At 50.8% G+C, this 26,823-nt stretch overlaps 11 protein-coding genes across 11 annotated transcripts; 5 read left to right on the plus strand and 6 right to left on the minus strand.

Moving 5' to 3' along the window:
• Nucleotides 1-1,450: 1,450 nt before the first annotated feature.
• ALTATR162_LOCUS6956 (uncharacterized protein) lies at nucleotides 1,451-4,995 on the minus strand (the record flags this gene model as incomplete). The annotated part of the gene is made up of 2 exons (XM_043314582.1): nucleotides 1,451-4,788; nucleotides 4,836-4,995. 2 exons carry the CDS (start codon nucleotides 4,993-4,995, stop codon nucleotides 1,451-1,453), a joined length of 3,498 nt encoding a protein of 1,165 aa, XP_043170517.1.
• A 384-nt stretch (nucleotides 4,996-5,379) lies between these two features.
• ALTATR162_LOCUS6957 (uncharacterized protein) lies at nucleotides 5,380-6,319 on the plus strand (the record flags this gene model as incomplete). Its single annotated transcript, XM_043314583.1, has 2 exons — nucleotides 5,380-6,043; nucleotides 6,096-6,319. 2 exons carry the CDS (start codon nucleotides 5,380-5,382, stop codon nucleotides 6,317-6,319), a joined length of 888 nt encoding a protein of 295 aa, XP_043170518.1.
• A 550-nt stretch (nucleotides 6,320-6,869) lies between these two features.
• On the plus strand, nucleotides 6,870-7,829 carry ALTATR162_LOCUS6958 (uncharacterized protein; the record flags this gene model as incomplete). The annotated part of the gene is made up of 1 exon (XM_043314584.1): nucleotides 6,870-7,829. One exon carries the CDS (start codon nucleotides 6,870-6,872, stop codon nucleotides 7,827-7,829), a length of 960 nt encoding a protein of 319 aa, XP_043170519.1.
• Nucleotides 7,830-8,039: 210 nt separating this feature from the next.
• On the minus strand, nucleotides 8,040-8,957 carry ALTATR162_LOCUS6959 (uncharacterized protein; the record flags this gene model as incomplete). The annotated part of the gene is made up of 1 exon (XM_043314585.1): nucleotides 8,040-8,957. One exon carries the CDS (start codon nucleotides 8,955-8,957, stop codon nucleotides 8,040-8,042), a length of 918 nt encoding a protein of 305 aa, XP_043170520.1.
• A 510-nt stretch (nucleotides 8,958-9,467) lies between these two features.
• On the plus strand, nucleotides 9,468-10,162 carry ALTATR162_LOCUS6960 (uncharacterized protein; the record flags this gene model as incomplete). Its single annotated transcript, XM_043314586.1, has 2 exons — nucleotides 9,468-9,649; nucleotides 9,703-10,162. 2 exons carry the CDS (start codon nucleotides 9,468-9,470, stop codon nucleotides 10,160-10,162), a joined length of 642 nt encoding a protein of 213 aa, XP_043170521.1.
• A 986-nt stretch (nucleotides 10,163-11,148) lies between these two features.
• ALTATR162_LOCUS6961 (uncharacterized protein) lies at nucleotides 11,149-12,198 on the minus strand (the record flags this gene model as incomplete). The annotated part of the gene is made up of 1 exon (XM_043314587.1): nucleotides 11,149-12,198. The coding sequence occupies one exon, from the start codon at nucleotides 12,196-12,198 to the stop codon at nucleotides 11,149-11,151; it is 1,050 nt and encodes a 349-aa protein (XP_043170522.1).
• A 1,702-nt stretch (nucleotides 12,199-13,900) lies between these two features.
• Nucleotides 13,901-15,106, minus strand: ALTATR162_LOCUS6962 (uncharacterized protein; the record flags this gene model as incomplete). The annotated part of the gene is made up of 1 exon (XM_043314588.1): nucleotides 13,901-15,106. One exon carries the CDS (start codon nucleotides 15,104-15,106, stop codon nucleotides 13,901-13,903), a length of 1,206 nt encoding a protein of 401 aa, XP_043170523.1.
• A 5,033-nt stretch (nucleotides 15,107-20,139) lies between these two features.
• On the plus strand, nucleotides 20,140-21,176 carry ALTATR162_LOCUS6963 (uncharacterized protein; the record flags this gene model as incomplete). Its single annotated transcript, XM_043314589.1, has 4 exons — nucleotides 20,140-20,212; nucleotides 20,260-20,360; nucleotides 20,446-20,917; nucleotides 20,977-21,176. 4 exons carry the CDS (start codon nucleotides 20,140-20,142, stop codon nucleotides 21,174-21,176), a joined length of 846 nt encoding a protein of 281 aa, XP_043170524.1.
• A 29-nt stretch (nucleotides 21,177-21,205) lies between these two features.
• Nucleotides 21,206-21,654, minus strand: ALTATR162_LOCUS6964 (uncharacterized protein; the record flags this gene model as incomplete). The annotated part of the gene is made up of 3 exons (XM_043314590.1): nucleotides 21,206-21,334; nucleotides 21,391-21,409; nucleotides 21,467-21,654. The coding sequence occupies 3 exons, from the start codon at nucleotides 21,652-21,654 to the stop codon at nucleotides 21,206-21,208; spliced, it is 336 nt and encodes a 111-aa protein (XP_043170525.1).
• A 661-nt stretch (nucleotides 21,655-22,315) lies between these two features.
• On the plus strand, nucleotides 22,316-23,293 carry ALTATR162_LOCUS6965 (uncharacterized protein; the record flags this gene model as incomplete). The annotated part of the gene is made up of 1 exon (XM_043314591.1): nucleotides 22,316-23,293. The coding sequence occupies one exon, from the start codon at nucleotides 22,316-22,318 to the stop codon at nucleotides 23,291-23,293; it is 978 nt and encodes a 325-aa protein (XP_043170526.1).
• Nucleotides 23,294-23,500: 207 nt separating this feature from the next.
• On the minus strand, nucleotides 23,501-24,902 carry ALTATR162_LOCUS6966 (uncharacterized protein; the record flags this gene model as incomplete). Its single annotated transcript, XM_043314592.1, has 2 exons — nucleotides 23,501-24,533; nucleotides 24,667-24,902. The coding sequence occupies 2 exons, from the start codon at nucleotides 24,900-24,902 to the stop codon at nucleotides 23,501-23,503; spliced, it is 1,269 nt and encodes a 422-aa protein (XP_043170527.1).
• Between the last annotated feature and the right edge of the window lie 1,921 nt (nucleotides 24,903-26,823).

Below are 26,823 nucleotides of genomic sequence, written 5' to 3' on the forward strand. Positions count from 1 at the left end.
GAATTGTCTCGTATCAAGGCTGATTTGAGCCTCTCCGAAGCTGATAATGATGAGAGGTACTTGCAACTCTCTTGCTATTGTGAGCCGCACCAACACGCTCGCCATCTTACTCTCGAGGTCTCTGCCCCTACATGAGACCGCTAGAATTTGTTGCTGATGATATTGGTAGCTATTTGCGAGATTGGTAGCTGGGATGAGGTCGGTTAATCACGGAGGATGAGGTATCCATGATAGCCCACTGGGGGCCAAGAAAGAGAGCCATTAATCACCGACAACTATGCATCAAGGGTAAGTTACCCAATTTACTCGAAGAGCTTGGCATGCCAAGTTTCGTGGGATGAATTGGACCAGTCAGCTTTAATTGCCAAGTAGCGCCTTCTTGCTTGCTGATGCTCGCTAATTCACCAACTTAGTAACGACCCGATTACCCTGCGTTTCATGTGTCCACCACAGCCTTGTGCACAGCCCCAGACACGCGCGCTACGATGTCTTTTACGTCTTTGGCCCACCGCACCCGAATTGGATACCCGAGAGGAGGTGTTAGAGGGCCTAAGCAAATTTTAGTGAGAGCCATAAGCGGCAATAAGAGCTGGACTGTGGGTCCAAAGTATTTAAGTCGGTGAACCTAAGACATTCGGGTTTCGCCATCTAGACTAGTATGAGATATCTAAAGAGGCCATTTCATGTGTAAAGCGCTATCACGCTGGCGCTGTAGTATACTTTTCGTGCAAGGCCATGTTACAGCGGGAAACACGCGAGGACATGGATCGGGGTATGTGTCGGCATTCTAAGTTTTTGAGAGCGCGCACAGCCAGGCAAGCACATTTGCTGTTGAGGATACGCTTTCTCGGGTGACTATGCCAGAGCAGGCATCGCAATGATTGGTTTCATTTTTTGTTTTTGAAAGCACACCCCCAGACTAGAACATGTCGCATTTAGAATGTGCTTTGGGAGGTTAGGCAGGGGAATTATGTATCACCTTTCACGGAGTTTGATTTTGAAAGGCGTACAGCCAGGCGAGAAGATTGTTCATTTTCGCTGATGTTTTGGGAGACAAGACAGGCGAGAGCATGGAAAGTGCGTAGTAGAATTTTAGACAGCCAGGCGAGAAAGGTCATAAGAACCAGTTGAAAGGTTTTTGAAAGTTGAAGAATGGTGTGTGACGAAGAAAAGAAGAGGGTGAACAGAACGAGATATTTATACGTCTCTCCCAAGCCATGAAGCACGAAGACTAGATATGACAGGATGAACACATGACTTCCATAAACGTTCCAAACCAAAGAATCTCATTTGAAGATTAATAGTATTGCGCCGCCCAAATGCAAGCAAACATATCGCGCCACCCAACCAAGCCCAACCCACTTCATCTCATCCCATCACTCGTTACATATATCCTACAAAAAACATATAAAGAATGTGGCAAAAGCCCCCACGTATCCCCTTAGAAGTCTTACACCCTAACACTCCTCACCACCGAACTCCTCGGATGTGTATGACTGCCAACGCCACTTTGCCACCATTCCTTCTTAGTGCCATTCCCCGCTCTCCTGTACACCTCGCGCCAGGCATCGTCGACGGGGAGACACTGCGCCATTTGTTCGTAATGCATGACTTCTCTTTGAATGGACCGACTTTCTTGTTCAATCTCCTCCACCTCCTTCTCTGCCTTTGTCGTGCTCTTCTTGTTGGCTGCAGAGCGCGAGGTAGGAGTGGCGCGTAACGGCTTCAATATATCCCTAAGCTCTTGGTCCGACGATGATATCTGCGCTTTGAGATAAGCCATGCCTACTTGATCCTCATCCTTGCCCTTGGCCCCCCCTGCGCCGTTGAGCGTGCTCATAATAGGCGTGCGAGGCGTATACGCATGTGTGTATTTCTGCGGCGTCGGCATCTCGCTTTCCTTGGGCCTAATGCCATTATCCAACCTCGCGCTCTCGCCTTTATCGAGCAAAGCCGTGATGTCAAGGCTCTCTCCATACGGAATCGCCGTCTTGTTGCTCGGCGTAATACAATCCATGTCCACCTCTTTCCGCAGTACCTTATCAATGTCTACGGCACTAAAGTACGCGCACGACTGCGGGAGTTCGTTGATGCCCATTTGTTGGGAGAACATGGCTCGCGTCCATATGTTGGCGACTTGTAGCGCCATTGCTGCGCGATATCTATCCTCTTCTTTCACAAGGTATCTGATCTCGTCGTGCACAGTTATAGCTAGCCTGGCATCTAGTCCATACCGTCGGGTCAGGTAGTCCATGGACACGATGAGAAGGTGGAGGTAATCCACCCCGCTACTCTGAATAGCCCAATTAATCCGGCTCGTCATGAACCCGCCTTTGGTCAGATACCGGCGTTGCAATGCCTCGGTGATGGCAGCGCCCAGCACAGGCGTCCTAGGCCGCTCCTGCTCAGCGAAATCCTCGAGTTTATTGAAGACAAAAGACTCGGTTCCTCCTCGCCAAAACGGCCGTTCGTGTAACTGTTTTCGATTCGTCTTTTTCCCTTTTGTGTTCTTGTACAGATCATCCGCCGTTTTACTGGTCTGCTCATCGGACAAGCTCGGGTTGAACTGCCGTAACAGGGTACTCGCAAACTTCAATCCTGCCCCGTAGATCCGCCCATAGTTGAACACCTTGGCATCATTCCGCGATATACCCAGGATAGCAGCTGTGCGGGAATGCAGATCAGTGCCTGCTGCTTTTGTTCCTTCGAGTGTCATGAAGCCGACGGCGTTGCCACCGTGGAGCTTGAAAGTTGCGTCGCCGATTAGACTCGCGATCCAGAGTTCCTGGCTGTCGACGTCGGCGCCGACGAAGCAGTAGCCCTGCGGCGCTCGCACCATGGACTTTAGTTCGGAGCCGACGCGGTTTTTCTTCGCGTTGGAGGCGGTGAGCCAGGTGTTTTCGACGGAGCGTCGGGTTATGGTGCCCATTGGGATGATTTGCGGGAGGATAAAACCGACCTTGGTGTCGCGACCACTGCCCGATGCGGAGACGAGGTCTGGCGCTTGAGGCACTTCATTATTGTATACGACCATTTGCGACATGATTCTGTCTCGCGCACTGATCCAATATGAGCAGGATGCGTTCATCTTCAGTGCTTCCTTGGCATATGCGTATTCAGAGCCTAGCTTGCCTTTCTCAAAGTACTGAAGGTAACCCTTGGCGAGTGGGTTGGCGCATCTTGCGAGTGGTCCATCCTTGTGTGGGATCTTGTAGTAGACATACTCGGTGTCGTCTCGGAGCTTCAGGTTTGTTTCTTCGGACATGTCTGCAGCTTTCAAACCTTTATCGATATAGGCAAATGCCTCGTCCATGGGCACTTTGTACGTCCATCCGTGGACGTCTGACCACACCAGTGGGTGTCCGTCCCATGCCAACTTTAACAGGATCGGCGTGATGCGCGTTCGTACTGTAAGAGCCATTGGGGCGTCGTTCTTAGCAAAGAGATCCTTGTACCATTTCGGCATACCAGGCTTCTTCTGACGGGCTGCTGGTCTAGGTGGGTCGTTCTTCTTCTTCCCCTTGACCATCTTGACTTCCTGGCCTGACCAGTCTAGTTGACTTAGCCAAGGGTCGTTTTCATACACATGCGGCTTCTCCTTGACTTGCAGCGCCTTGTCCGCAAGCGCCACTAGGCGTTCTTTCACAGCATCCTCAAGGTGATGATACGTGGCTTCGGCGTTGTTGAGGTATGCGTCCCACGTTTCGTTGACGGGCAGAATCTCTGCAGCCAAAAAGCGCAATGCGGCGAAGCTGACGGGATGGGGACATGTTTCCATGAAGAGTGGGAAGACCTTCTGATAGACACGATGCGTGATTTCTACATCTGCAGCGCAATAGTCGAGTAGTTCGTCCAACCGTTCCCGTACACCTGCACGATCGAGTTCGCCAAAGTATTCCCTCCTAGCCTTGTCGATGGTGATGTTGCAATGGAACTTGGCTACGTCGCGCAACGAGTTGATTGCGCTTCTTCCCATCCACAGTTCTTCCTCGTCATCCATCGATGGGCCGTGCAGTAGTGTTGGCTCCAGCGTAGCGTTCTCTTCGGATGACGCTATCTTGTCTCGCGTCTCGCGGCTTTTCCTGTTCTTCATCCACGACGGCCGTTGGCGTGAGCACATGCCATTAGAGGCTACATGTAATGACATGGTATCGACAAAGGCATTCTTTGATTGGGCAATATTGTACTCTTCAGCTATGCGAGCTCTATCGTATCCTATGTTGTGTCCGACCACGACGCGGGGTATCGATGTGTCTCCCAGCGGAATCAAGTGGCGATCTGATTTGGACTCGTCCAACAGCCACGGCGACAACCAAGCATACCAAGCGGTAGGACTCACTGCACATGCCATGCATGCAAACGAAGTCTCTTTCCACATGACCTCGGTATCGAAGATGAGCATCGTCTCGTCGGGCGCGTCGACTGCCTCGGTGGTGCCGTCGCTGTTGTACTTGGTCCAGCCACTTCTTCGCACCCATTTCCTTGGTTTCGGTGGGGGATTCGCCCATGCCAGTTTCTTCGCCATGCTCAAATAGGGTTCCGCCGCATCCATTCCAAGTTTGTAGAAGTGTTCGTCTAGGGTCGTGCCTTGCAATTCGGGCAGGTCAAACCCCACAGGTGGGGTCTGATCTTGGTTCTTGCCGAGTAAGTCATGGCGACTGAGGTGGTGCTTGGACAGTGCGACGAGCTCGGGTGGTGGTTGGGTGCTTGCGCCGGGGAATATCTGTGAATGGATGTGCGAGGAAAGGTGCTGGACGCCGATGGGACTGAAGCGGGCTTCCGAGGGGACTGAAAGGGTTAGTACAGTTGCTTGCTTTGTTCTCCGTGCCGCATACCATTCAGGCTGCCCCTCGTCGCATTACTACCGTCCGTATGCGGTGACTGGACTGTGGCGAGACATTGTCGTTTTGGGGCGTTCGCAAAGTGAGTTTGCGCGTGGACGGGTCGCGGTCGGTGGGCAGCGTTCGCGGCAAAGGTGCGACACGAACAGCGCATCGTCTGATAATCTCACAGAGTGTCACTGCATGTCGTCGGCAATGAGAAGAGTCGTGGTGGTTAACGTATCGTGAATCGGTGTCGTCATGTTCGGTGTTTAGTCCAACCCACGAAGCTTGGCATGGGCGATTGCATTTCCCCTCGCCCAGCCTCAGCCCTACAGACCAGGGCTACTGCAACAGCCATGCATGTCCGCTGTAGCACGCCCGAGCCGGACGGGGGTCGCTGCTTTTGCGTGACCCAGCCGCCGGTATTGCGACACTCCATGCCCAGGCCGTGTGGCATATGTGGGTGAAGCCATTGCCATGGTGAGGGAGCACATTGCCCTCCCTGACTGCCCCAAGCCCGCTATCTCCGCTTGCCACCACAGCCACCACGGCCACCATGTCGGCCAACTACTCGCAACTCGACGACGACGACCATGACATAACCCACCCGCACCACGACCACGACCACGACCACGACTCTCCACTAGATCCCTACTCACGCTTCGACTTCGGCCACCTCTTCGGCGACTACAGCGCGCCTGTCCAAGAAGAAGGAGAACAATTCGACGACGCCTACCGCGCTCCTCCCGCACCCTACTCCACCGGCTTCTTCGACCACATCCTCAACCCAGCTGGCCTCGACCACGGCAGATATTCCCCCTTTGCTTGGCGCCCATACAGCCCGTTGACCTCGGACATGGCGCCTACCACCCGCGCACGTCCCGACCGTCTCGCAAATGGCTACGTCGACCTTACAAGCGCCCCCGATTCACCACCCCCAAGACGCAAGAGGGAATCGCCCACACCCGGCCCGTCGGCGAAGCGCCAGAAAAAGGACGACGGGTCAGCTGCTGAAGTTGAGGAGAAGAAGGAAGACGACGAAAAGGTCCAAGAGCTTGACTTGACAGAGCAGAAGACGCCGCTGCAAGAGGCCCTACAAAAGCAACAGGAAGATGCTGTCAAAGTGCAAGCAAAGCCAGAAGAGACCGTCACTACTTTTAATTCCTTCAACTGTGTCATCTGCATGGACAACCCCACAGATCTCACAGCCACCGCATGTGGTAGGTCTGCATTGGACGTTTTCATACATGCTGTACTTACTAACTACCCCAGGCCACCTCTTCTGCCACACCTGCCTCATGGAAGCCCTCATCGCCGGTGAGAACCGCACCGGACCCCATGAAACCAAGCGTTCTCAATGTCCCGTTTGCCGAAAGACTATTAGCCGGAATAAGGCGACTGACGTTATACCTTTGCTGTTGAAGAAGGGGTTGGCGACGCAGCCGAGAAAGAAGGCGGTTGCATCTGCTGCCGTCACGGCGTCCAAGGTAGCGTGAATGTACTTGAATTTCACCATGCTTTTTCTTCATTTAATTCAAAGAGACCTGGTCACATACTAAGCCCGTTTAGCTGGTCAAGAAACAGCCTCGGCGCCGACCGAGAACGGCCATGCGACGCACAAGACGGGACGCCGATCATGTGAATTGGGCGTAGGGGACAGTCGAGGGAAAGAGAAAAGGAGGCCGTTTCGTTAGGGGGTGATGTGAAAAGAGAGGATACGAACAACCCTTGAACTCATGGGCTTTCGGGCATCTCAGCAAGACATATGAGGCTTCACGAGCATTTTGATAGGCCCGCTGTCTACGGACATGCATGCAGCACTAGCGTCATGACGATGACGTAGTTCAATAGCTTGCATTACACAAGACGAAAGAAATGTCAAGCTACGAGGTATCCTCTCAACCCCTCCCTTATATTCCACGCAAGCCTCCGATACCAACCCTTATATACCAATCCTCATACCCCAATTCTTCTACACCAACCCTCTTATACTGACCTCCTACCCATAATCCATTCTCACAAGTCTATAATAGTCTACCACAAACCATGTCTCAAGACGCTAAACCCACCTCCTCAATCGCCATTCTCGGCGCTGGAGACGTCGGCGCAACAATTGCTTACAGCCTCATCATGAACCCAGTCGCCGGCGACATCCTCATCGTCGACCCCAAGGAGGAAGTTCGGGACGCCCAAGTCGCCGACCTGAGCGATGCGACATTCCACGGCAACACAAGCACACGCGTGCGAGCAGGAACGCACAAAGAAGCCGGCCAATGCGACATTGTCGTCATCGCCGCGGGTGCGAAACAGAAGAAGGGAGAGAGCAGGACTGATCTGATTGGAAGGAACAAAGCGATTCTGGAGAGCGCGATTGGGGATATGAAACCTTTCCGCGAAGATACTGTCGTGTTGCTCGTTGCGAACCCCGTCGATGTCCTCACGTATTTTGCACAGCAGTACTCTGGGCTGCCCAAGAGCCAGGTTATTGGATCCGGCACTTTCCTCGACTCTGCACGCCTGCGCGGGATTTTGGCGAGTAAGGCTGAAGTCGCGGCGAGTAGCATCGATGCGTACGTTCTTGGTGAACATGGCGAGAGTCAGTTTGTTGCCTGGAGTTTAGCTTCCATTGGAGGTGTGCCGTTATCTTCTGCCCTATCTTCATCATCATCATCCTCCTCCTCCTCCTCCAACCAAGGAAAAGCGATTGATAAAAATGCCATTGCGGAAGAAACGAAGAATAAAGCAACAAATATTATTGAGAATAAGGGGGCAACGAATTACGGCATCGGCGGTGTCGCAGCATCCATTTGCAAGTCGATATTGTTTGATGAGAAGATTGTTAGGCCGGTCAGTCATTATCAGGATGGACTGGATGTGTGTCTGAGTATGCCGGTCGTCTTGGGTAGGAAGGGAGTTGTCAGGAGTGTGCCGATGCCGCTTAATGATGAAGAGAAGGGATTGCTGGAGAAGAGCGCCAAGGCTTTGAAGGAGGTTATTGAGGCATGAGGAGGGGGTTGATATGGCAAGTCCTGGGCACCACCGGGTCGGCGAGCGCGAAGAGTCTGCAAGGCCATGGTCAGTGCCATGTGAATTTGGATTTCTCAGCTTATCAATTACGTTCTATTGAAGCCGGAGACCCTGAAGTATACGTGCGTCATGTCAATGCTGCCACCTTAGCCCTTCATCATGCACGATCCACGTGTCGCACTCCCCAGCTCACATCCCTTTCCTAGCCCTTACAACCCACAACGGATCCAAGTGGTCCGGCAGATAAGGCGATCTCACAAGTACAGTCCCCTGATCATCCGTAACCCTCATTCCACTGTCGTCCCTCGCGCAAAGATCAACAATCTCAACATCCTTCCACCCCGCAAAGTGAAGATAGTCACCTACAAACTCCAGCCTCGACCGTTCATCAAGCATCATCCACCTCCTAACAACCTTGTTTGGGAAACATCGATTGCTGATAACAAGATGAACCATGCCGCCCTCGTTTGTCGCCTCTAGAAGCTTTTTGCACACCTCCAACGGTTTGTTGAGGTAGTCGATGCTGACCACGCACGTCACCGCATCGAACCGCAAGTCGCGCCCTTGTTCCCACGCAGCACGTACATCATGTGGCGGTTTATTGAGGTCCATGACACGCCAGCGATCTGGACCCTGAAACACGCCATTGAGCGCCATTTCCTCCGCGTTGAGCCCCACACCAAAAACCTCCAGCTCCTTCTTCTGAATCGCTTCTTTGATCGACGCGGGGTAGAATGACTTCCAACTTGTGCACATGTCCATGATTCGCCCACTCTTTGGTAATGCCGTGTCGTAGTATTCTGTTAACCTTGCTATCGACGGATCGTCGATATGCGTCACTAGTCTGGGCTGCCGATAGAATACGCCATCGTCGTTCTCGTCGTATCGTACAAAATCTGAATCGTTGTACGGCCAGTTGTCGTACTTTGGCTTGTAGGATGTTGCGGGGAAGGAAGAATTGTCAAGGGAGGCAGACGCCATGTTTGCCACTGCGAAGCCGGAGAAGAAGTTGAAGGGGATGATGTTGGGTCGGTTAAGTGATGAGTATGCGCGCCATGGGGCGGTGAGTGTTGGTCGTAGAGTGCGGAGGTAGCGAGGAACGGACATGGGATGGTGGGTTGTTGATGAGGCTCTAGGTACCTTGCTGAGGGAAGCGCGTCGGTGGTGTGGGAGGATGGAGGGATGATGACGTCAAGACACGCGAGTTCACGTGTCAACGCGAAGACGACACACGCTCCGAGATCCCATTGTTGCAACTGTAACACCCTTCCTATTCCTCAGATACTGTTAATCGAGCTAGCATGAAGTGTGGATATAGAGCACTCATTAGCCTCGCTGCAGGTACGGGTCAGCTATTCCGAAGATCGGAACTGGTATCCCGAACTTGCGGGGTCCATATACATGCAGCCATAATGCCACCTGAATAAGTCATGATCTATCCTAATTTATTAGTTTTTCTAACAAAGATCTTGCTCCTGCCAAACGACAGATCGTTTTCTCCTCTGTCAACTACCACCTCTCTCACTACTACGCTAGAACTGGGAGTCTTAACGCAGACGAACTACTGCCTCCCTAGCAATCACCGCAAGACCGAGATTCTCTTTTGAGCATCCAGATATGGCCGCTATCCTCACTACAGCAAGACTCGTCTTCAAGGACTCGAGCGCCCGACAGAAGGCCATCGACGCATTCCACAAAATCATCGAATACACCACGCCACACGAGCCAGAGGTCTTGCAGTATGTATGCACATTACCGGCAGATGATAGCGCGAGGAATGAGATATACATGATGGAAGAGTAAGTCCAAGATGTATTGAAGATAGGATCATTGAAGATGCTGATTGTGCTAGATACGCAAACCAAGCAGCAAGCGATGCGCACCTGGCCACCAAGCCCGTGCAAGATCTAATACATCTTTTTACTAAGGGGGATGTACTCGCTCAACCGCCCGAGGTGCACAACTGCCCAGTCGTTACGAAGAAGACATCTGGTCCGCCAGTACCAATCTCGTCGAACCCGGCCATTGTCCTTATGAAAATCCCCTCAAAATCTGAACATTCGGCTAAAGATGTAGAGAGGTGGTGCGAAATGTCTGAGATTGTGACAAAGAGCGTAAAAGGCGTGGCCGCATTCACCGTTGTTGAAGATCGAGAATCAAACAGTACGCGGGTCGAGTGCGTGCTACAGAGTTGGGATGCGCTTGCCGAGTATAAAAAGTTCATGATAGATGGGCGAAGAGATGCAGCAGAGGTGGTGGAAGTGCGGCCTATTGACGGGTTCATTGGTCGGGAAAGTACGAGCAAGTTGTGAGCTCATATCTGAACAGCTGAACAGTAGCCAAGTAGCGCCTTTCGCACCCCCAGCAAATTCAACGAGTATGCAGCAATTACTGCGCTACAAACTCTTTGCTGCAAGCGCAAAATACTCGTGCGGTGCCGGTTGTTTCCATCAGCGACGTTCATAACCGAAGGATATCGACCTGTTCGCGCGTACGAGTCTTTGTCTGAGGGATCCACATATGGAGCCAAAGATTGGGACCTTGCGATTGTCCCACCCAGTTTGTCCCTCGACATAGGCGGCGTTGTCCGTACAAGTGCGACCAATAGTCTCCCAAATCGTCTCTCCTGACATCGTGCGGACCGAACTGATCAGCTGCACCACCCGGTGCAATGGCGAACCATCCAAATAAGCGATAAGTCTATGATACAGTCTTAGCATGCTTTCGATGGAGGGATTTCGAATGTAAAATGTTGTTTGTGAGAAGTTGACGCCAGTCCTGGACGCGGGCCGACTGAGGACAGCAACAGTTTACGAAGTCGATTTGGTTGCAGTGCGGCGATTAAGAAGCTCGGCTGGAGTGATGCGGGACGATGGCGGTGCAAGCCAAAGTTCGATGGGCCGCGAGGCTCCGTTATGTTCGACCCAGCAATGTAGTCGATGAGGGCAAACATGACCGCGATACATGCGATAACCCGGTGATCGTATAATGTCGGACCATCGGATGTTATGATTGACGGTCTGGCAGTCTTGACCCGTCGATCTCGCCATGAGCCATCCTCTGTGCGGATTCACCTGATACACGCTTAGTTCAATGTGCCACTCTAAGGACATTGCATCAAGCCTGGCTGCTGTGATGGCCATTGGCGTAAGAGTTGGAAGTAATGGTCACAGAAGGCTCCTACGATGCTTGCAATTCGGAATGGTTGGCTAATACCAAGAAAGATTCCGGGCCAGGGTTGCTTCCTCACAATCTCCCGCTGTGGAGTTCCCATGTAGGTATTGGTTCCCCCCTGCGCCTATCTCTGTCTCTGTGCAACAAGCCATCTTGATTCAACAAGAGCAGCCAGTTTAGATCCGTAAAATCTGAGACCGGAGCCGCCAACGGGAAAAGAAAGTACACGTACCTCGTTCCAATGAAGCTTGTGTGTCGTAAGCGTATCTTCTGGTCCTCCTTCATAAGCTTCGGCAGCGGGATCCAAATACAGTGGGTTACAGTCGTAAGTTTCCTGTGCTTCCTCATGGCTGCTTAGAATACGAGATTCCAAAAGCTTCTTTTTCAGCCATCGACCTTTCGGGTCTCCGTCCGCTGTTCGAGAATCACACCACTCATGGAGCTCGGGGGAGTATCGGGCACGCTTCTTTCCGTACCACATGTTCGCAGCGAGCAATGTGTCATATACGATAGAGCGATCACAGCCAGCTTGCATAACAGCAAATCGTACCGTTTCCAAGTCTGCAGGTCGACCTAGGCGTCGATTGTGGTTGAACAGCTCCACCGCTTCGAGGTTTCGTTGTAGCATAGCCTGCTTCCTGCCGGTAATAGCCACTTGCGCAGTCTCTGAATCCATCCAATCCACCGTCATAGCCGTGATCCACAGTAAGAATCGCAGAAACTTGATTTTGTCTTCGGTCCATGGCCCTGATAATAACTTTCTCGGTATTCGTCCCTTTACGACAGCAAGCTGAGGTAGGTGACTTCGAGAGAAGACCATCTGCGAAGTATCCTCAAAGTTCGGTGGCCACTGCGCATCAAAACAACCGCCGTTGCCAGGCGTTCGGCCACAGAGGCATCCTGTGGGTCCATAACGTCGCAAGATCCATGACTTAAAGAAATTCCAAGTCATCCATCTGTTGGAGAAGATACTGGTTTGGGCAGCCGACAGCTCGGCACGTCTACCGTGCACTTCGGTGAGGTAGTGGTCGCATGTTGAGTGGTAAATATATTCGGATGAGAGTCGTGCTGCGATGTAGGTGGACGCTTGGATCAGCGCGATTTCATGGCCAGCAGCAATGAAAATAGGCTGGAGCAGCTCGACTGGCAGACGTTCGATTGGGGCAAGGACCATGCTGTAGTCGATCTCGGAAGTAATGGTCTCTTACGTAGATTGAGGAAGTAAGGATGAAGCAATCACGAATTCACAAGAAGTCAAAGATCAAGCGTTTGAAGGTGAACACGTTTTGCCCGAAGATGTCCGCGCCGCATCGTGGACAGCTCGGTGTTCATTAGGCCGGCTAGGCAAGCACCCCCGCATTTGCCCGTTACGGTATGCCGCTAACTACCCCACATTGTTCTTTAGTCACATGCGCCTACAGTTTGTACTGGTTATTTAATTATTATAGTACACTCGCTTGCACCATCGGCTTCCGGTCTGCACATTACGCAGAATTCTAAGCCTACAGGGGCTATGCATCGCTTAGCTTAGCCTAAGCCTTATTAGGAATACCCCCTACCTAAATATCACTAACAGCCTAAGGATGTAAAAGTGTAACACGGGGCGGCAGAGGCGGAGCGAGGAGGACGATTATGGTCCCAACATGTTTGCTTCTCTCGCTCACGCCTTGGCCTCTGAACCTGCTCATAACCAGCGCCCCGCGCGTTAGGAGATGGGCAAGTGTCACGGCGCTGACCTAGATAGCCTATTAGAGCGCGCCAAGCTGCTAAGCGAGCAGCTGCGCGATCGCTGAAATCCCTGCGCGAACGCGCCCCGTCGTACGCTCCTTGAGCTACGTCCTTGTCCTAGCCTGACCTAGTACTGTCAGCTACACGTAGTGAATACACCGATCACGTGCACCTATCTTCCCTGCCTGCCGCCCCCGTGACAGCAAGAATTATTCTCACGACCTCCCCACCTAGTGTAGTAATACAGAGCTTTCCCCCACTATTCTCTTGTAGTGTGAAGCAAATACTATTGCCTATAGCTACCCCTCACAAAAAGCTTACTAATAGTTATTACGACATTATATAGAGTGTATAGAGTACGGCAGTAAAGACAGTACTGTAGCAAAGATAGAAGTAAAGACAATAGCAAAGACAACTAAGATATTTAGGTCTTAACTTTATAGATAGTGTAAGGGGCTACGCCTAAGTACTACAAGAGGCTACGCCGAAGAACTTTCCGCTTATCTATCTTTGTACTAGTGCACAGAGGATAAATACCGTACGAGGAGGACGCTACTCTTCTTTTCCTTATCCTTCTTCTGTACATAGGAGCAAATGCATACTCGTTAGCAGGCCTCTTTCCGCCTGAAACACATAACAGATAGTTATGCTACGCTATATTATAGTGTACGGGTGTAGGAGGATATAAAGTCGTAATCCTTTTAAGCTAAGTAGTCACTAGTAGGGCTTGTAGCAGAGAAGTTAGTAAGATGTGTAATCTTATTCTAGTTTTAGGTACAGGTAAGGAGTGTTGAGCTCGTAATAAGTATAAAGCAATACATGCAAAGAGTAAGTCGGTAATCGCTCAATAGTAGGAGACGTGTGTTCTGAGGAGGAAGTAGGATAGGTAATGATTAATAATGATACCTCTTATGTTAAGGAGAAGCCTTCCTTCTTGTAGTCCTTATGGTTGAACATCGGATAGGAACGCACTAGGGAACCCTGTGCACTGGCACAGTAGTTTTAGCTTAGGAAATCTAAACAATTTGTCTATGCTAGCGGATAGCTGCAGTTGTAAGTAGTTAGTATAAACATTTAAAATGCCTACGCATTGGCTAATAGTTGCAGGTTAGGTAAGTAGCTCTTCGGACTTACTATCTAGATCTCGCTCATACCCTCCGCCTCTTCCTTATCTGACGCGGCGGCATGTGAACTGTCCACCATATGTCATCTAGCCCGTCGTCGTTATGGCCTGGCTCCTCGGCCCGTCTACTACTAACATTAGCCGCCTCTCCTCCCTCCCCTTGCCTCTCTTCTTCCGTCGTCGTGGCATGCTCCTTAGCCACCGTCTCGCCCCGAACGAACCTCGTCATCTGGCCCAGCGACGTTATCTGCTCCGCGACGGCCCACCAGAGCTCGTCCACCAGCACCTCGGCGGCCGCTTTGAAAACGGGCTTGAACCAGCTCCTTTCCCCACCGCCAACCTTAGTTTCTTCTTCTTCTTCTTCGTCGTCGTCGTCCTCCTCGACGATCCCCTGCTCCGTCTCCGCGGCCGCGACCAGCAGGAACGGGACGTCGCCGGATCGCCAACGCGGCTTCCCCTCGTGCGCCTCCTTCGCTTCCGCCAGCGACGTCCGCAGCACCGAGGCCACGGCGGCGGGTGATGCGCAGAGGAAGACGGGCAGATCGAGACCCGACGGGAGGACGCCAGACTCGCGCATGGCGCGATAACTAGCGCGCGCCTTCTCAACCCAGTCTCCTCCTGTCCCCGCCTCCCCCTTTCCTTCCTCGCCCTTGGCGTCTTCGTCGTCGTCGTCCACCTCGACCCAGCGGATCTCGAACGAGCGTCGCGCCTCAGCGATCTCGTCGGCCGGCTGCCCTTCCTCCTCCAACGCCTTCTGGATCGGGATCTCCGCCACCTCCCATACACGTGTGTGGAATTTAACCACGTCCGACTCCGGCATAGCGGCGACGGCACTGGAAGTACAGAACGCGACGAAGCCCCAGGCCCCGCCGCCGTCGCCGCTCACCCGTTTGCGCCAAGTCTTAAGCCAGTCGGGGGGAGGTGGCGGAGGCCGTTGCTGCTGCTGCTTCTGCGCAGACGACGATGACGACGCGGTGGCGGCAGAAGAAGACTCTTTCTCGAGCTTCATGCGGCGCAGCTGCTCCTGCCACACGACGCGGGCCATCTCCATAACGCCGTCCTCGCCGAGCGCTTCTCGGAAGCCGGCCTGCATTTTGGCGCGCTCCTCGTCCGACAGCGCGGCGTTGTCCGCGGGCGTGGCGTGGGCATACCGCTGGAAGTTCCAGCCGGGCGGCCAGTAGGTGCTGGCGGCGTCGGTATAGGAGGTGAATAAGCTAGACGGTTTCGACATGGCTCTGGGTCGGAGGCGGGGTGGATAAGGTAAGTAGTGAGTTGGTAGGGCGCACGAAGGCGAGATTGATTGAGTGCAGGGCTACTAGTAGAGAAAGGAGTAGACGTTAAGGCGAAGAATAACAATAGGAAGACAGTACTACACTAGGCAGCTTTAAGAGGGAACGAGGTAATAGTGTAGCTGCTAGTAGAGAAAGGAGTAGACGTTAAGGCGAAGAACAACAATAGAGAGATAGTGCTGTACTTAGCAGTTTTAGGAGGGAACGAGGTAGTAGTGCGGTGTCACGAGATGCTACGAGCACGTGTTTAAGAGCTTACTAGAAGCGTTAATTGTGGCTACGTACGATATCTAGTGTAATACAAGACGTTGCGTAAGGAAACAGAATCAGCATGTACAAGCAGTAAGAAGTTATCGATAGGGGCCGTGCGCATGGCGCTAGGCCCAGCCGGCCAATCAGCAGAATCCTAGTGCTTGGCGGAGCACTCGGATTCTGTAGCGCGTTCAGTGTCAAGGGAACCACGGTGGTTACCGTGACATGCGGATATTAGTAGATAGAGGAGTAGACATAAAGGCAAAGGATAACAATAGAACAACAGCACTCTAGCAGGATACTCTCTAGCGATACTACGATGTAGCGTAGCATAACTATCTATAAAGTTAAGACCTAAATGTCTTAGTTGTCTTTGCTACTGTCTTTACTACTATATTTGCTACAGTACTGTTTTTACTGCCGTACTCTATACACTCTATATAATGTCGTAATAACTATTAGTAAGCTTTTACATCCTTAGGCTGTTAGTAATATTTAGGTAGGGGATATTCCTAATAAGGCTTAGTGTCAGGCCTGGCTGACGATATATACTATCCTGCACCCTGATCAGTAGTTCACTGATCATACGTACCTTTTTGGTTGCATGGCGTAGTGGTGCAGGGCTGCGTTCTTGACACTTAGGCTACGCTAAGCGATGCATAGTCCCTGTAGGCTCAGAATTCTGCGTAATGTGCAGACCGGAAGCCGATTGTGCAAGCGAGTGTATCTTGTGAGAAGTGACTTAGTGATGCTTATTAAAGGTTTTACTTCAACTATTTTAGATTCAGCTGGTATAATCAAATACTTTCTAGCCACAGTAACCTCTAAGCCCGTTACTCATCAGAACTGATGGTATCGTACAGCGCATAATGGAATTATTTTAACGCGATTAGTATTGACCTACAGTTGGAGGTGCGAGAAAGATGTGACAAATATCAAGGGATCAATCTTGCTGGCGCCTGTGGCTGTGACAGTGTGCGTAACTTAAGCGCTTTCCTAACAAAATCGACCTTGGCAAACAATAGCATTCGTAGCGTGTACTGTCAGCAGAGCTTCTTTTTTCTAAGTCCAACGGGGAGAATAGATGCTTCAGTCTTCAAAACCTTGGTAGGTGAACCTCAAAAGGCATCTGGCGTACTGTATGGCGTAGTGCTACACCTCACATTGTTTCTCACTCCTTAAGCAGACTATCTTCCTTCTTGTCCCACCATACATGAATTCCATAGTCCATAATAGCCGAAACACAAGCGATGGATAGTTTTCTTATTGCTTAGACGCCTGCCGAAAAATCTAAACTAAGGTAATATCACTGAAGTCTGAGGTGCCTACACTCTCACCATCCATGATGCCGTCTACGTAGGCTTCACTGACCACGCTAAATCGTCCCTTATCCTGCGGTCTGAGTATAAAGTGAACTTAGCTTCCTGCAATTATTGCAATTCTATCACCCTTCAGTACACGTTCAGAACTCAGGCCAAGATGGCCTTTCCAAGTCACGAAAGGAAGCCGACCCAAGCTCTTTCCATTGATTTCTGATGCCAGTTGAAGCTTATGCTTGATCTTGCTCCCGACTGCACCTTTCTTTCTCTGGTTAGCTATGAAAAGTCGTGCGTCGGATTTGAAGCGTGCGTTCTTGATAAACTGAAGTCCGTCACGTAGGAGGACAATAGCATCAGCAAAACGAACATTTCCGACCCGCTCATAGTCCCCATCCTCACTCCATCCGACGTCCCCGATCGAGCTTCGTCCGCTCGCGCGCAATCGATTGTGAAACTCCTTATAATCTCTTTTAGTGCAATAGCTTAGACGTATCATCTCTAACAGCCAGTGTATTGGCCAGGAGTACGTCTGCGAAAGCGGTACCTCTTTACTGTTAGTCCGATTGGGGAAACTACCAACCTGACTAATCTCATCGTAAATATAAGATTGAATCGTAATGCGTCTGACGATTCCGCTATCTTTGGATATTTTGATTGAAGTACTACGTGCTTGACGTCCCGAGACACTGAACTCTGGATACGGAGTCACGTGGTCGTTCCGTACGTCCTGTAACATATCAGTCACAGATTGAGACCAATCCGGAACCCAAGATGGGAGATCTGGCGACCTTAGGGCTTGGCACATTAAGAGTAAAAATATATGACCCTGTTGTAGCAGTGCTGCCATCGTAATAGCATAGTTTGGGACAACACCAAAACTTTCCAACTCCTTTCGATCTGCAGCCAGGCCTAGCAGGGCGAAGACTTTGTCTTCTGGCTTTGTCGCTTTGAAGTTATTAGGTCTATGCCGATTTGGGTTTATGCTGCCAACGCACGTCGCGCGAAGGAGGGCTGCCAGCGGGAATCTGCTTTCTTGATGTATCCTTGACATGGAAACAAGGACGTTAGGGCGGTGATAAAACAAGTTCATAGCAATGTCGTGCTGATACTTGCTCGAAAATCTTTTTTCTCTCTGAAACGCTGTCATGGTAATTATCTATAGCGCAACACACATATGTATGAAAGCGTTGCAGCGGGATATTGGGAGTTTTTGTGCTCCGCAAATGAAATGTGCGTCCCTCGAGAGAGTAATTTCTTGTAAGACCCATATTCGTGTCCACCAAGACCTGGCGAAAAGGTCTTTCAACTTAGTGATTGGCAACAAGTTGTTCTGACTTTTCTAGCCGCTAACGACATCGAACAGATCTCGCATGGCCTTGCGGGGTACCGTGAACAGGGATTCATCTACGTTTTGAATGATCGGGTCGACCGAGACAAGTTGCTGCAACCCTTCAGGCACGAAAACTATGTCATGCCATATTTTACGGCATACTTCGAAAGCATCTTCCATACTACAAGCTTCTGCCTTCTTTCTGATAGTGTTGATACAGCAGATCGCTAAGTCGCTGTTCTTATCTGCTGGTCCCAACCACGCAAAGACATGACGAGCCCGCTGATATATCTCTGCCATTAATGCAACCTGGAAGCGCTTCTCTTCGTTATCTTTCTAGTTGATACAAATAGCATTAATCTAGTAGTGCAGAAGCCGGCTGCGAGGCGTTGCATTGGACTTCGTTCTGACTAGTCTTTTACGGTCTTCTTGAAATTGCTACAAAGCTTCTTTAAGATTTCGAGTTATACTGATGGCTCTTCCGTTACACAAGATAGGCACAGTATTGTTTGTGTCTCCCTATGTGTAAGACAGTGCGATGTACGGCGGATGATTGTCGATCCTGTACGTTTGGATTTCGAGACAGACAGTCTCGTCGCCATGACCGAAGTTAAGATCGACTAGTCGTAGTTGTTGGCCACTTAGGCTGTCCGAGTATCGAAAAGCCGATCTTGCAAAGATTGTCAGTTGTAATTCATCACACTGCACATGTTTTCTGTGAATGTCGCTTGCATACTTGCGGAAGCGGGACGAAGGAGATTCTAGAACTACTAAATATCGTTAACAGAAGTGAATTGGAGCAATTACGCATTCAAGTGTTGACCCAACAGAGATGTGGTCGAAAAGTCAGTTTCCATAGTTTTCGCCTTCAGGATAAGGAAGTCTGAGCTCAGATTCCAATGTCGTGGGTTGGTGCTATGTATATGTAGAGCAGTGTTTGGGAGTCATGGTCTTCAGACAGTACTTCGATGCTAAAGTACTGTATCGATGCAGCGAATTAATATATGCCACGTCTAGTTGGCATACAGGCAACAACGCGTCCTGAACGCACATTGGTGAGCGTGTGGTCGGGGGTCGGTGTTGGCGTTGGACACCGGTGAGCGCCATCTCCTCGGCTTCAACGCGATCCTTCCATTGGCGTGTCGCGTGTCCTCGTTATGCGCTGACCAGAAACCTACACGCCTCAAAGCCCAACACTTGCGCATCGCCCTCAGACAGATGGCGTCATACTATCCGCGTAATGTTCTCTATGCGCCGTTGTTCCGAAGACTCCATTATCTGCCCGTTTCTCTATCTCCAATGAGCACACGTGGAGGTTGGTCCCACCGTTCCCGCATTTGCCCAATAAGGTATGCCGCTAATCACCCCACACGGTACTAGCACGTTCACTTGTGTCTTCCGAGGTTCGCACACCCTCCGACCCTCCAGCATAACCTTTCACGCGAGAGAGCGAGGATGGGTAACTCCTTCCCTTACATGCGCTACACGAACCTTACAACTGACTGCACCACGTTATGAGGATGCATTGCCAACAAACGAAGGAAGGGTTGAGTGGGTACCTTCCACCGCGAACGCGCGTTCATGTACACCATGCCAGATGAACGGCCGCGGCAACATACTATCTTTTACTCGAATATTTTATGCTGTGCTCATCAAAACCACTGTTGAGATGGTAACGCGGCAGTGGAATTGCCACTTTCCACCTCCACTTGCACAATCTCCACAAGCTGGCAAGACGTCAAAATGAAGCCTGCCTTAGGGCAGTCTTGAGCGCTTGGTGGTGCTAGAGGCGGGACTCTAGCTTGGATCTCTGCATTGCGAAGCATCCAGCTGTTGACAGCGGTTAATCTCAGGACCTCATGAGCCCAACGGCGTTAGGGCGGGGTATTCTCCGGCCCTACAGCGGGCGTTGTCTTACATCAACTTCAGCCTGTGAACACCAACACATGTTTGTCAGCCTCCGGAGCTCTGCTACGTCCGTCCGATAACCTACGCGTTTTTTTAACGCATTCAATTGCTACAGATAGCCCGCAGCTTAAGCTTGATACACGTGGTTATACCAAATCTCTACACTATGGCAGAAATCGACGCCAGTACATTGTTCAATGTGAAAGGACTAGTGGCAGTCGTTACGGGCGGAGGAACAGGTAATCTTGATTTGGATCAGGAATGTGTTGTGCTAATGAATGAGCAGGTATTGGTTTGATGATAGCACAAGCACTCGAGGCAAATGGGGCGATCGTCTATATCTTAGGGCGCCGACAGGAGGTGTTGGAGAAGGCGGCAAACACAGCGGTACGTTCAACTGATTTTAGTTATCTTCGTATTTGCCAGGATACAAGATGGATCACGAGGATCTACTAAGGACCATTGCGAGTAGAAACATGGAAACATCCGCCATCTCAAGACCGATGTAACTTCAAAGGCCGATCTCTCCGCCGCAGTTGATCACATCACCTCCAAATCCGGCTACGTCAATCTTGTTGTCGCCAATTCCGGTATCACTGGCCCAACCCTTAAGGGCCTAGAGAAAGGCGCATCGCTGACTGAGTTCCGAGACCACCTTTGGAACTGGGATATGGACAATTTCACACAAACGTTCGCACTGAACACCACAGCTGCTTTCTTCACGGTTGTCGCTTTCCTTGAGTTGCTTGACAAGGGCAACAAAGCTGGCAATGTTGAGCAAAAGAGTCAAGTCATATGTATTAGTAGCGCTGGTGCTTTCAATCGTGTGCCGATGGCGGGGTACGCCTATGCTGGTTCTAAGGCAGCAGTAGTGCACATGATGAAAGCTCTGGCGACGACGATGGTTCCCTACGACATTCGGTCAAATATCCTTGCCCCTGGCTGTAAGTCGAAGCATATTCTTACAAAACGTCAGTTCTTCCTGCTGACTGGATCAACATAGTATACCCAAGTGAGATGACCGTAGATATGCTCACCCAGGAGAAGTGGCCAAGAGACTTCATACCCGAGCAAAGAGCTGGCAACATCAAGGACATGGCGGGTGCGATACTCTTTCTCACCAGTAGAGCTGGAGCATACATAAACGGCAACGTTCTACTCACCGATGGCGGACGCTTGAGTGTCTTGCCTGCAACATACTGATGATGACGCGACAAGTGGCGATAAGTATTTCAAATACGAGTACCCAAATCTTCAAGAGTGTGTTGAGGACGACGTGAATTCATTATAAGTAGATCATTAAGAGTATCTCCACCGTAGGCTACACCTTCCAAGCTCCGCTTCAATAGTGACCTGGTCATCTAAGTCGAGTCAGCACATTTATCCAGCTTCTTTCCTAGGTCTTCTCACAACGTACCCACTCATTCTCGCTGACCCTAAACTCGAAAGGTCGGTAAATCGCCTTGTCAGTCTCGCGCTAATCACCATCGGACTTTCCGATGATGTTTGTCGCTCGGTAAATTGCCTTGTATGCTTCGCGCTTCTCCTCTGGGGCGAGAGCCTCGAACTGTTCGGGTGTTGGCATGCGCTTAGCGACGTCATTGGTGTTGGGGGTAGGTGCGGCGACTGCAGAGGCTGTAAGGAAGGCAACGAGGCCAAAGGTGATGCTAGTGAAGCGCATGATGAAGACGGCGGAAGGATTGAGGACGAGTGTTGTGGTGTGGTTATACTGTCGTCTTCTGGCTGGGTCATACTGGGATATATACCTGCACATTGTGATGCCAATACATCCGTCGTCAACTATCATCCCAATTGATACATTCGGTATCACATCTCAGCGGGGAAGCCTGCAAGGTCAGCACTTACACGCGTAAAGGCAATAGGTATCCAGCGTAGCGCATCTGCCACGCATGGTGTTCGCGCTGGTCCTAACTTGATCAGGCAGGACGTAGCTTCCCCAGACCCAACCATAATCAAGCTTCGCCAATCGCGACGGGCCGGTGCCAAAAATGCTTATCTACACATAGACATATGACGCGTTGGTATGGGATGCCTCAATCGATCTAAAACGTGTTCTGGTTAACCTCGAAGGTTGTTACTGGCTCGCTCGAGATCTTGTGGTGTGATGTCGCCATCTGTCATGTCTCTAGGAGGAAGATACTTGACCAACTGCCGATCTCAATACTGCCGTAGCCAGTTGCTGCGAGTGTCCCAGCCAGCTGACAGTCTCGGCAGTGTCTAGGGGCATTTGACCGGCTGTTGGGAAGCGACTCTTGTACCCAGGTATCAATCGTTTCCCAAGTTCATCCCCAAATCAACAATCCGACATTGCCTGTTACAACATGATGCGTTTGTTCCCAAGATTCGCATACAACCCTCTGGCTTCCGATGAGAGTCTCGAGAGTACCCCTGATCTGGATGCAGAAAAGGCGCAAACTATCCAGAGTGGAGGTATACATCTGAGACGTGGATCGATAAAGGCCTCAGTAATTGTCACTACGCTGAATATGGTCATCTTGATTGTAGCAGCCTCGCTCTTCGTCAAGTCGTATTACAACCAACCTTTTGTGCTTAATGGTGGTTATCGTCAGATGGCACCATTCAGTCCCGTGTTGGACAGGTTCGACCTTAGTCCCACAATGAAGAGGATCAATGGAACACTCTTTCCATCAAGAGATGGAGGCTCTATTGCGAGACAACAGCCCAACCCGAAATCTGATGCCATCTGGGAAGAATGGGAACTGACGCGCATCTATCCTGTTACGCGCGAAGAACTTGTGGAGATGGGCACCGATCCTTCGACAGCAGCGAAACTGGAAGATAACGTGTGGGGTGTGGGCGACGATGCTTATGCTTCCATCTTCGACGTATACCACCAGGTCCACTGCCTAAACTCCCTACGGCAGATCGCATACGGCGACTACTACAATCTCAGCATGGCGCGAGCATATACAATCAAGCAGCGCGAGATACACGTCAACCACTGCATTGACATCCTGCTCCAAAGTATCCAGTGCAACGCAAATGTCGACCTCATCCCTTTGCATTGGGTAGAAACACAGGAATATCCATTCCCAGACATGTCCATCAACAAGAAATGTGTTGACTTCGATGACTTAACCGAGTGGCGAAAGGCGAATACGATCGACATGGAGAAGTATGTTGAGGTTATGAAGATGCCGGAAGTCGGTAAGCCGGGTATCAAAGAGCTTCCAGCAGCTGATCAGTACTACAAATACTGGGGATTCGATAATCCAAACCATAAGTCGAAAGCTGAGGGTGGCCATGGACTTCCGATGGAAGTAGACTCGAATCTGTAGTTCATTAGACACAGGTCAGTTTGAACATTTTATAGTATGTATTTCCCGATTACTGCAGTCAGTCAAGAGTCATAGAAATGCACCCCCGTCACAAGACCGGCATAGGTGGGCTACGGCTGGAGCAAGCAAAAGTGGTAGGTGATAATATTTGCGCTATCATAAAGCTTGAAAATGTATTGTTATAAATAAAACTGATCACCTCTGTCCCTAAAGCTCCTTGCCTTTTGCATAAATTGGATGTGTCCACGGAATGCGACCTTTGATGCGGTCTTCACCAAAGACATAATCGAGAACCCTGCTTTGCCTCATCCGCGGGCCGGCAATACATGTTTGCAAAAACCATTGGAAAGTATACAAAGGCCAGATAAAGCGATATAAAAACCAGTAGATTGGATTTGCCCAGGCATGGCCACGAGTTGTGAAAGATGATACGCCCCAGTCGAATTCGAGTGCTTCCTTTCTTGCAGTCTGGTACTCCTGGAAAACTTGCTGCAAAGCATCTCCGCTCATATCGTAGCTTGGGCTCGATCTTAACGCATCGTGCAGCAGATTGCAGAGAAGTGCGACGTCTTGTATCCCATTTGTGAAACCGAGCCCTGCATTGGGTGTGAACTTGTGGCATGCATCGCCAGCAAGCACAATCCGGCCCAAGCTCCAATGCTCAAGTATGCCCTCTTCCAGGTCTGACATGCCTGCTGTTGCGCTGTTGTAGACGTCTTTAATTTTCAAATCCTCATTGACAGGCCAGTCTGCGAAGCTGGCAGCGAATTCGTCCATCTCCGTCTTGGTGTATCGTTTAGACTCCTTGGTGGGCTCCGGTAACTTCTCATACAGGAAGATCCAAGCACGGTCGCGGCCGGTAATCCACATAATCGAACGATCTTTGCTTTGCGTATCGGCTCCGTGCCCAGCTTCGCATGGTCGCGGCAGGTTGGACCACAAGCATCGGTAGTTGGCTGAAAAGGGCGGTTCCGGATTTCTGCTATCTGAGAACCTGCTCTCAGCCGAAAGCTTGTGCATTATCTTCCGCGTTCGACTATGCACGCCATCGGCTCCAATTACCATGGATCCTGAGTATATCTTTCCGTTGGCGCAAGTAACGACTACACCAGCTTCGTTGGTCGCAATGTCGACGACTTTCTGGCTGAGCAAGTATTTCTCTCTTGCGTTCTTTGGCAGGCCATCTAGTAAAGCTCGTACGAGTTCGGCTCGATGGAACGTGATAAGTTCGAGGCCAAAGCTGGAAGCGGAAGTCAGTCAATATTTAGACAACCTTGGGAAGGTTGATTAAGCAGGCAAAGGGCTCGACTTGCTTTCTCCGCATCATTTGGATGGATGTACTGTCTGTGAACTTTGTGCCTTCCTTCGTAAACGATTTGTTGTACAGTAGCTTCTGCCCAACTGAAAGCAACTTGTCGAGCAGGCCTAGCTGTTGCATGAACCGCATGCTTTGAGCTCCGAGCACCAGGCTAGCTCCCACATCAACGGCAACATCATCGTTCCGTTCCAGGACGACGAAATCGATGTTGGCCAGATGCAACGCATGAGCAGCAGTTAGTCCGACCGGTCCACCGCCAACAACGATGACTTTGAAAGGGTTGTTTGGCATTGCACTAGAAGATTTTGTGGAAATGGAATGTGATCAGTCTTTTGTCCACCCCCCCAACATTGAGTTCGTGACATACTATATACTCTTGTACCCAATCTAGGAGCCAAGATAGGCGCTGATGGACCGTGAAAGTGCCAGTGAAGACTAATCTGACTACCGAGGTTTAGCGCTTGCGCGTCGGGTCCGAAATGCATCTCAAACAATGTGGATACATTCGGTCCTTGTACAACTGAACGTGCTCGGCGCCGAACTGTGGTGATTACACGCCGGGTAATGATCGCGAACAAAGAAGTTGTGAAGTAGGCAGAAAGAGCTAGCCTTCTCCAAGACTATGTTATCAAAATCTCAAACATCCATCCCGAAGGACACGTTATCCTACAGACAATATTGGACGCTTTTTTTCTATCTTTGCGTGGGATGTCTCGGTGTGGGTATTATGGTCGTGCTGTGGGTTCTCTACCGCGAAGGACTTCATGTTCAGTGCCCTATTGGTAGGAAACCAGGGCGAAGTGGGTTCTTTGCCGCAACGGTATCCCGATTCCCATAGGGGCGGACCGCATGTGGGTCGAAGACAGGTGTGATCAGATGGCTCTGGAGGCTCCGGGAATTTCGTGAGCCGCATCCGAGAGGCGACGCACGCGCTAGCCATCTTCGGGGCGGTTGTTATCCGAGTTCCTCCGCGAACTTTACAGAGCAACTCTTTCGACCGCAAAAACACCACCATCTTATCAATGCAGACCATTCCATCCGCATGGGCCTGATGCCAACGACGATCCGATGCTTACGTGCAACCCTCGCAGAAAGGCGTTATATCAATTGACTTATCAGGAGAGACGGAAAGTACAAGGGTAGGAAAGAATAATTGAGTCAACGCGTAGGAGCGGAAGTGACAAGAGAAAGGTTATCGGGCGAAAGTATATCCGAATTCGTGGCCAGAGAACAGCTCGGACTAGAATAACAAAACATTCGGCTAACAGGCCGCGCAGCGCAGACGGCTGAGGAGAGGACCCTTGAACATTTACGTCATGTTCAGGAAGCGCGTCTGATTGTGTAGAACGTCGCGACTCTCTTTACAGTGGATTTTGGTCAGCGGAATATTCGCAGCAGAGATTGGGTGTAGCTACATCCGGCGCTAGCACTCGGGTGTCGAGCCCGTTGCTCCATCCTGAGCTCATCCAGATCCTTCTTCATCATGTCCCTCCTATCTCGGTCTTCTTCCCCCTCAACCCAGCCGGTTCATCTTCAGCGTGAGACTCCTCCAGCTGCATGTAGTCGAAGGAGCCAGCACGACCTTCTATCTTGGCATTAAAAAAACGGGAGCTCTCAGTTGCCATTGCTTGACCAGTTGGTCGCCACATCGAAACAAACTTCAGCTCTGAGTCATGGGTACAAGTAGAGGTAAATCTTGAGGATCTCTATGCTCAGCATCTTGTCTGCCCACCCAAACCGCGGATTCGATATGCGAGAGGTCGCTGCGCCCTTCGTGTCGTTGTACTAGTCTGCAGCTTCGATCAGATCGACCAAGCTGTGGCCCTTGATGGTCACCATCGGCATTAGATCCTTGCCACGCAATACCAAGCTTAGGAACAAGTTCTGCACTGCGGCGCCTTCAACCAATCAGCCGTTGCCGGAACGCGGGACGTCACAGCGGATGGTGATCTCAAGATGTTTGCGATAGAACTCGGCTAACTTCAACATAACATGTTTGGGTTCGAGTGAATCGTCGAGACTGAAGATCGCGCCAGTGGTGAACGCGGGCGAGACTGTAACGTCGCGAAACCATCCCTCTTTACCTGCGGCACATCCTCCGACGAACCTGAGGAATTGCTCGACGTGCCCGACATGGTCGCAGTAGCTGCCGAACTACACTCTATTGAATCGAATCTCCAATCCCGCGGTCTCTCTTTACATCTGGCGACAG

This window comes from Alternaria atra, assembly GCF_907166805.1.
Source record: "Alternaria atra isolate CS162 genome assembly, contig: 25, whole genome shotgun sequence".
Classification (NCBI taxonomy): Eukaryota; Fungi; Ascomycota; class Dothideomycetes; order Pleosporales; family Pleosporaceae; genus Alternaria; species Alternaria atra.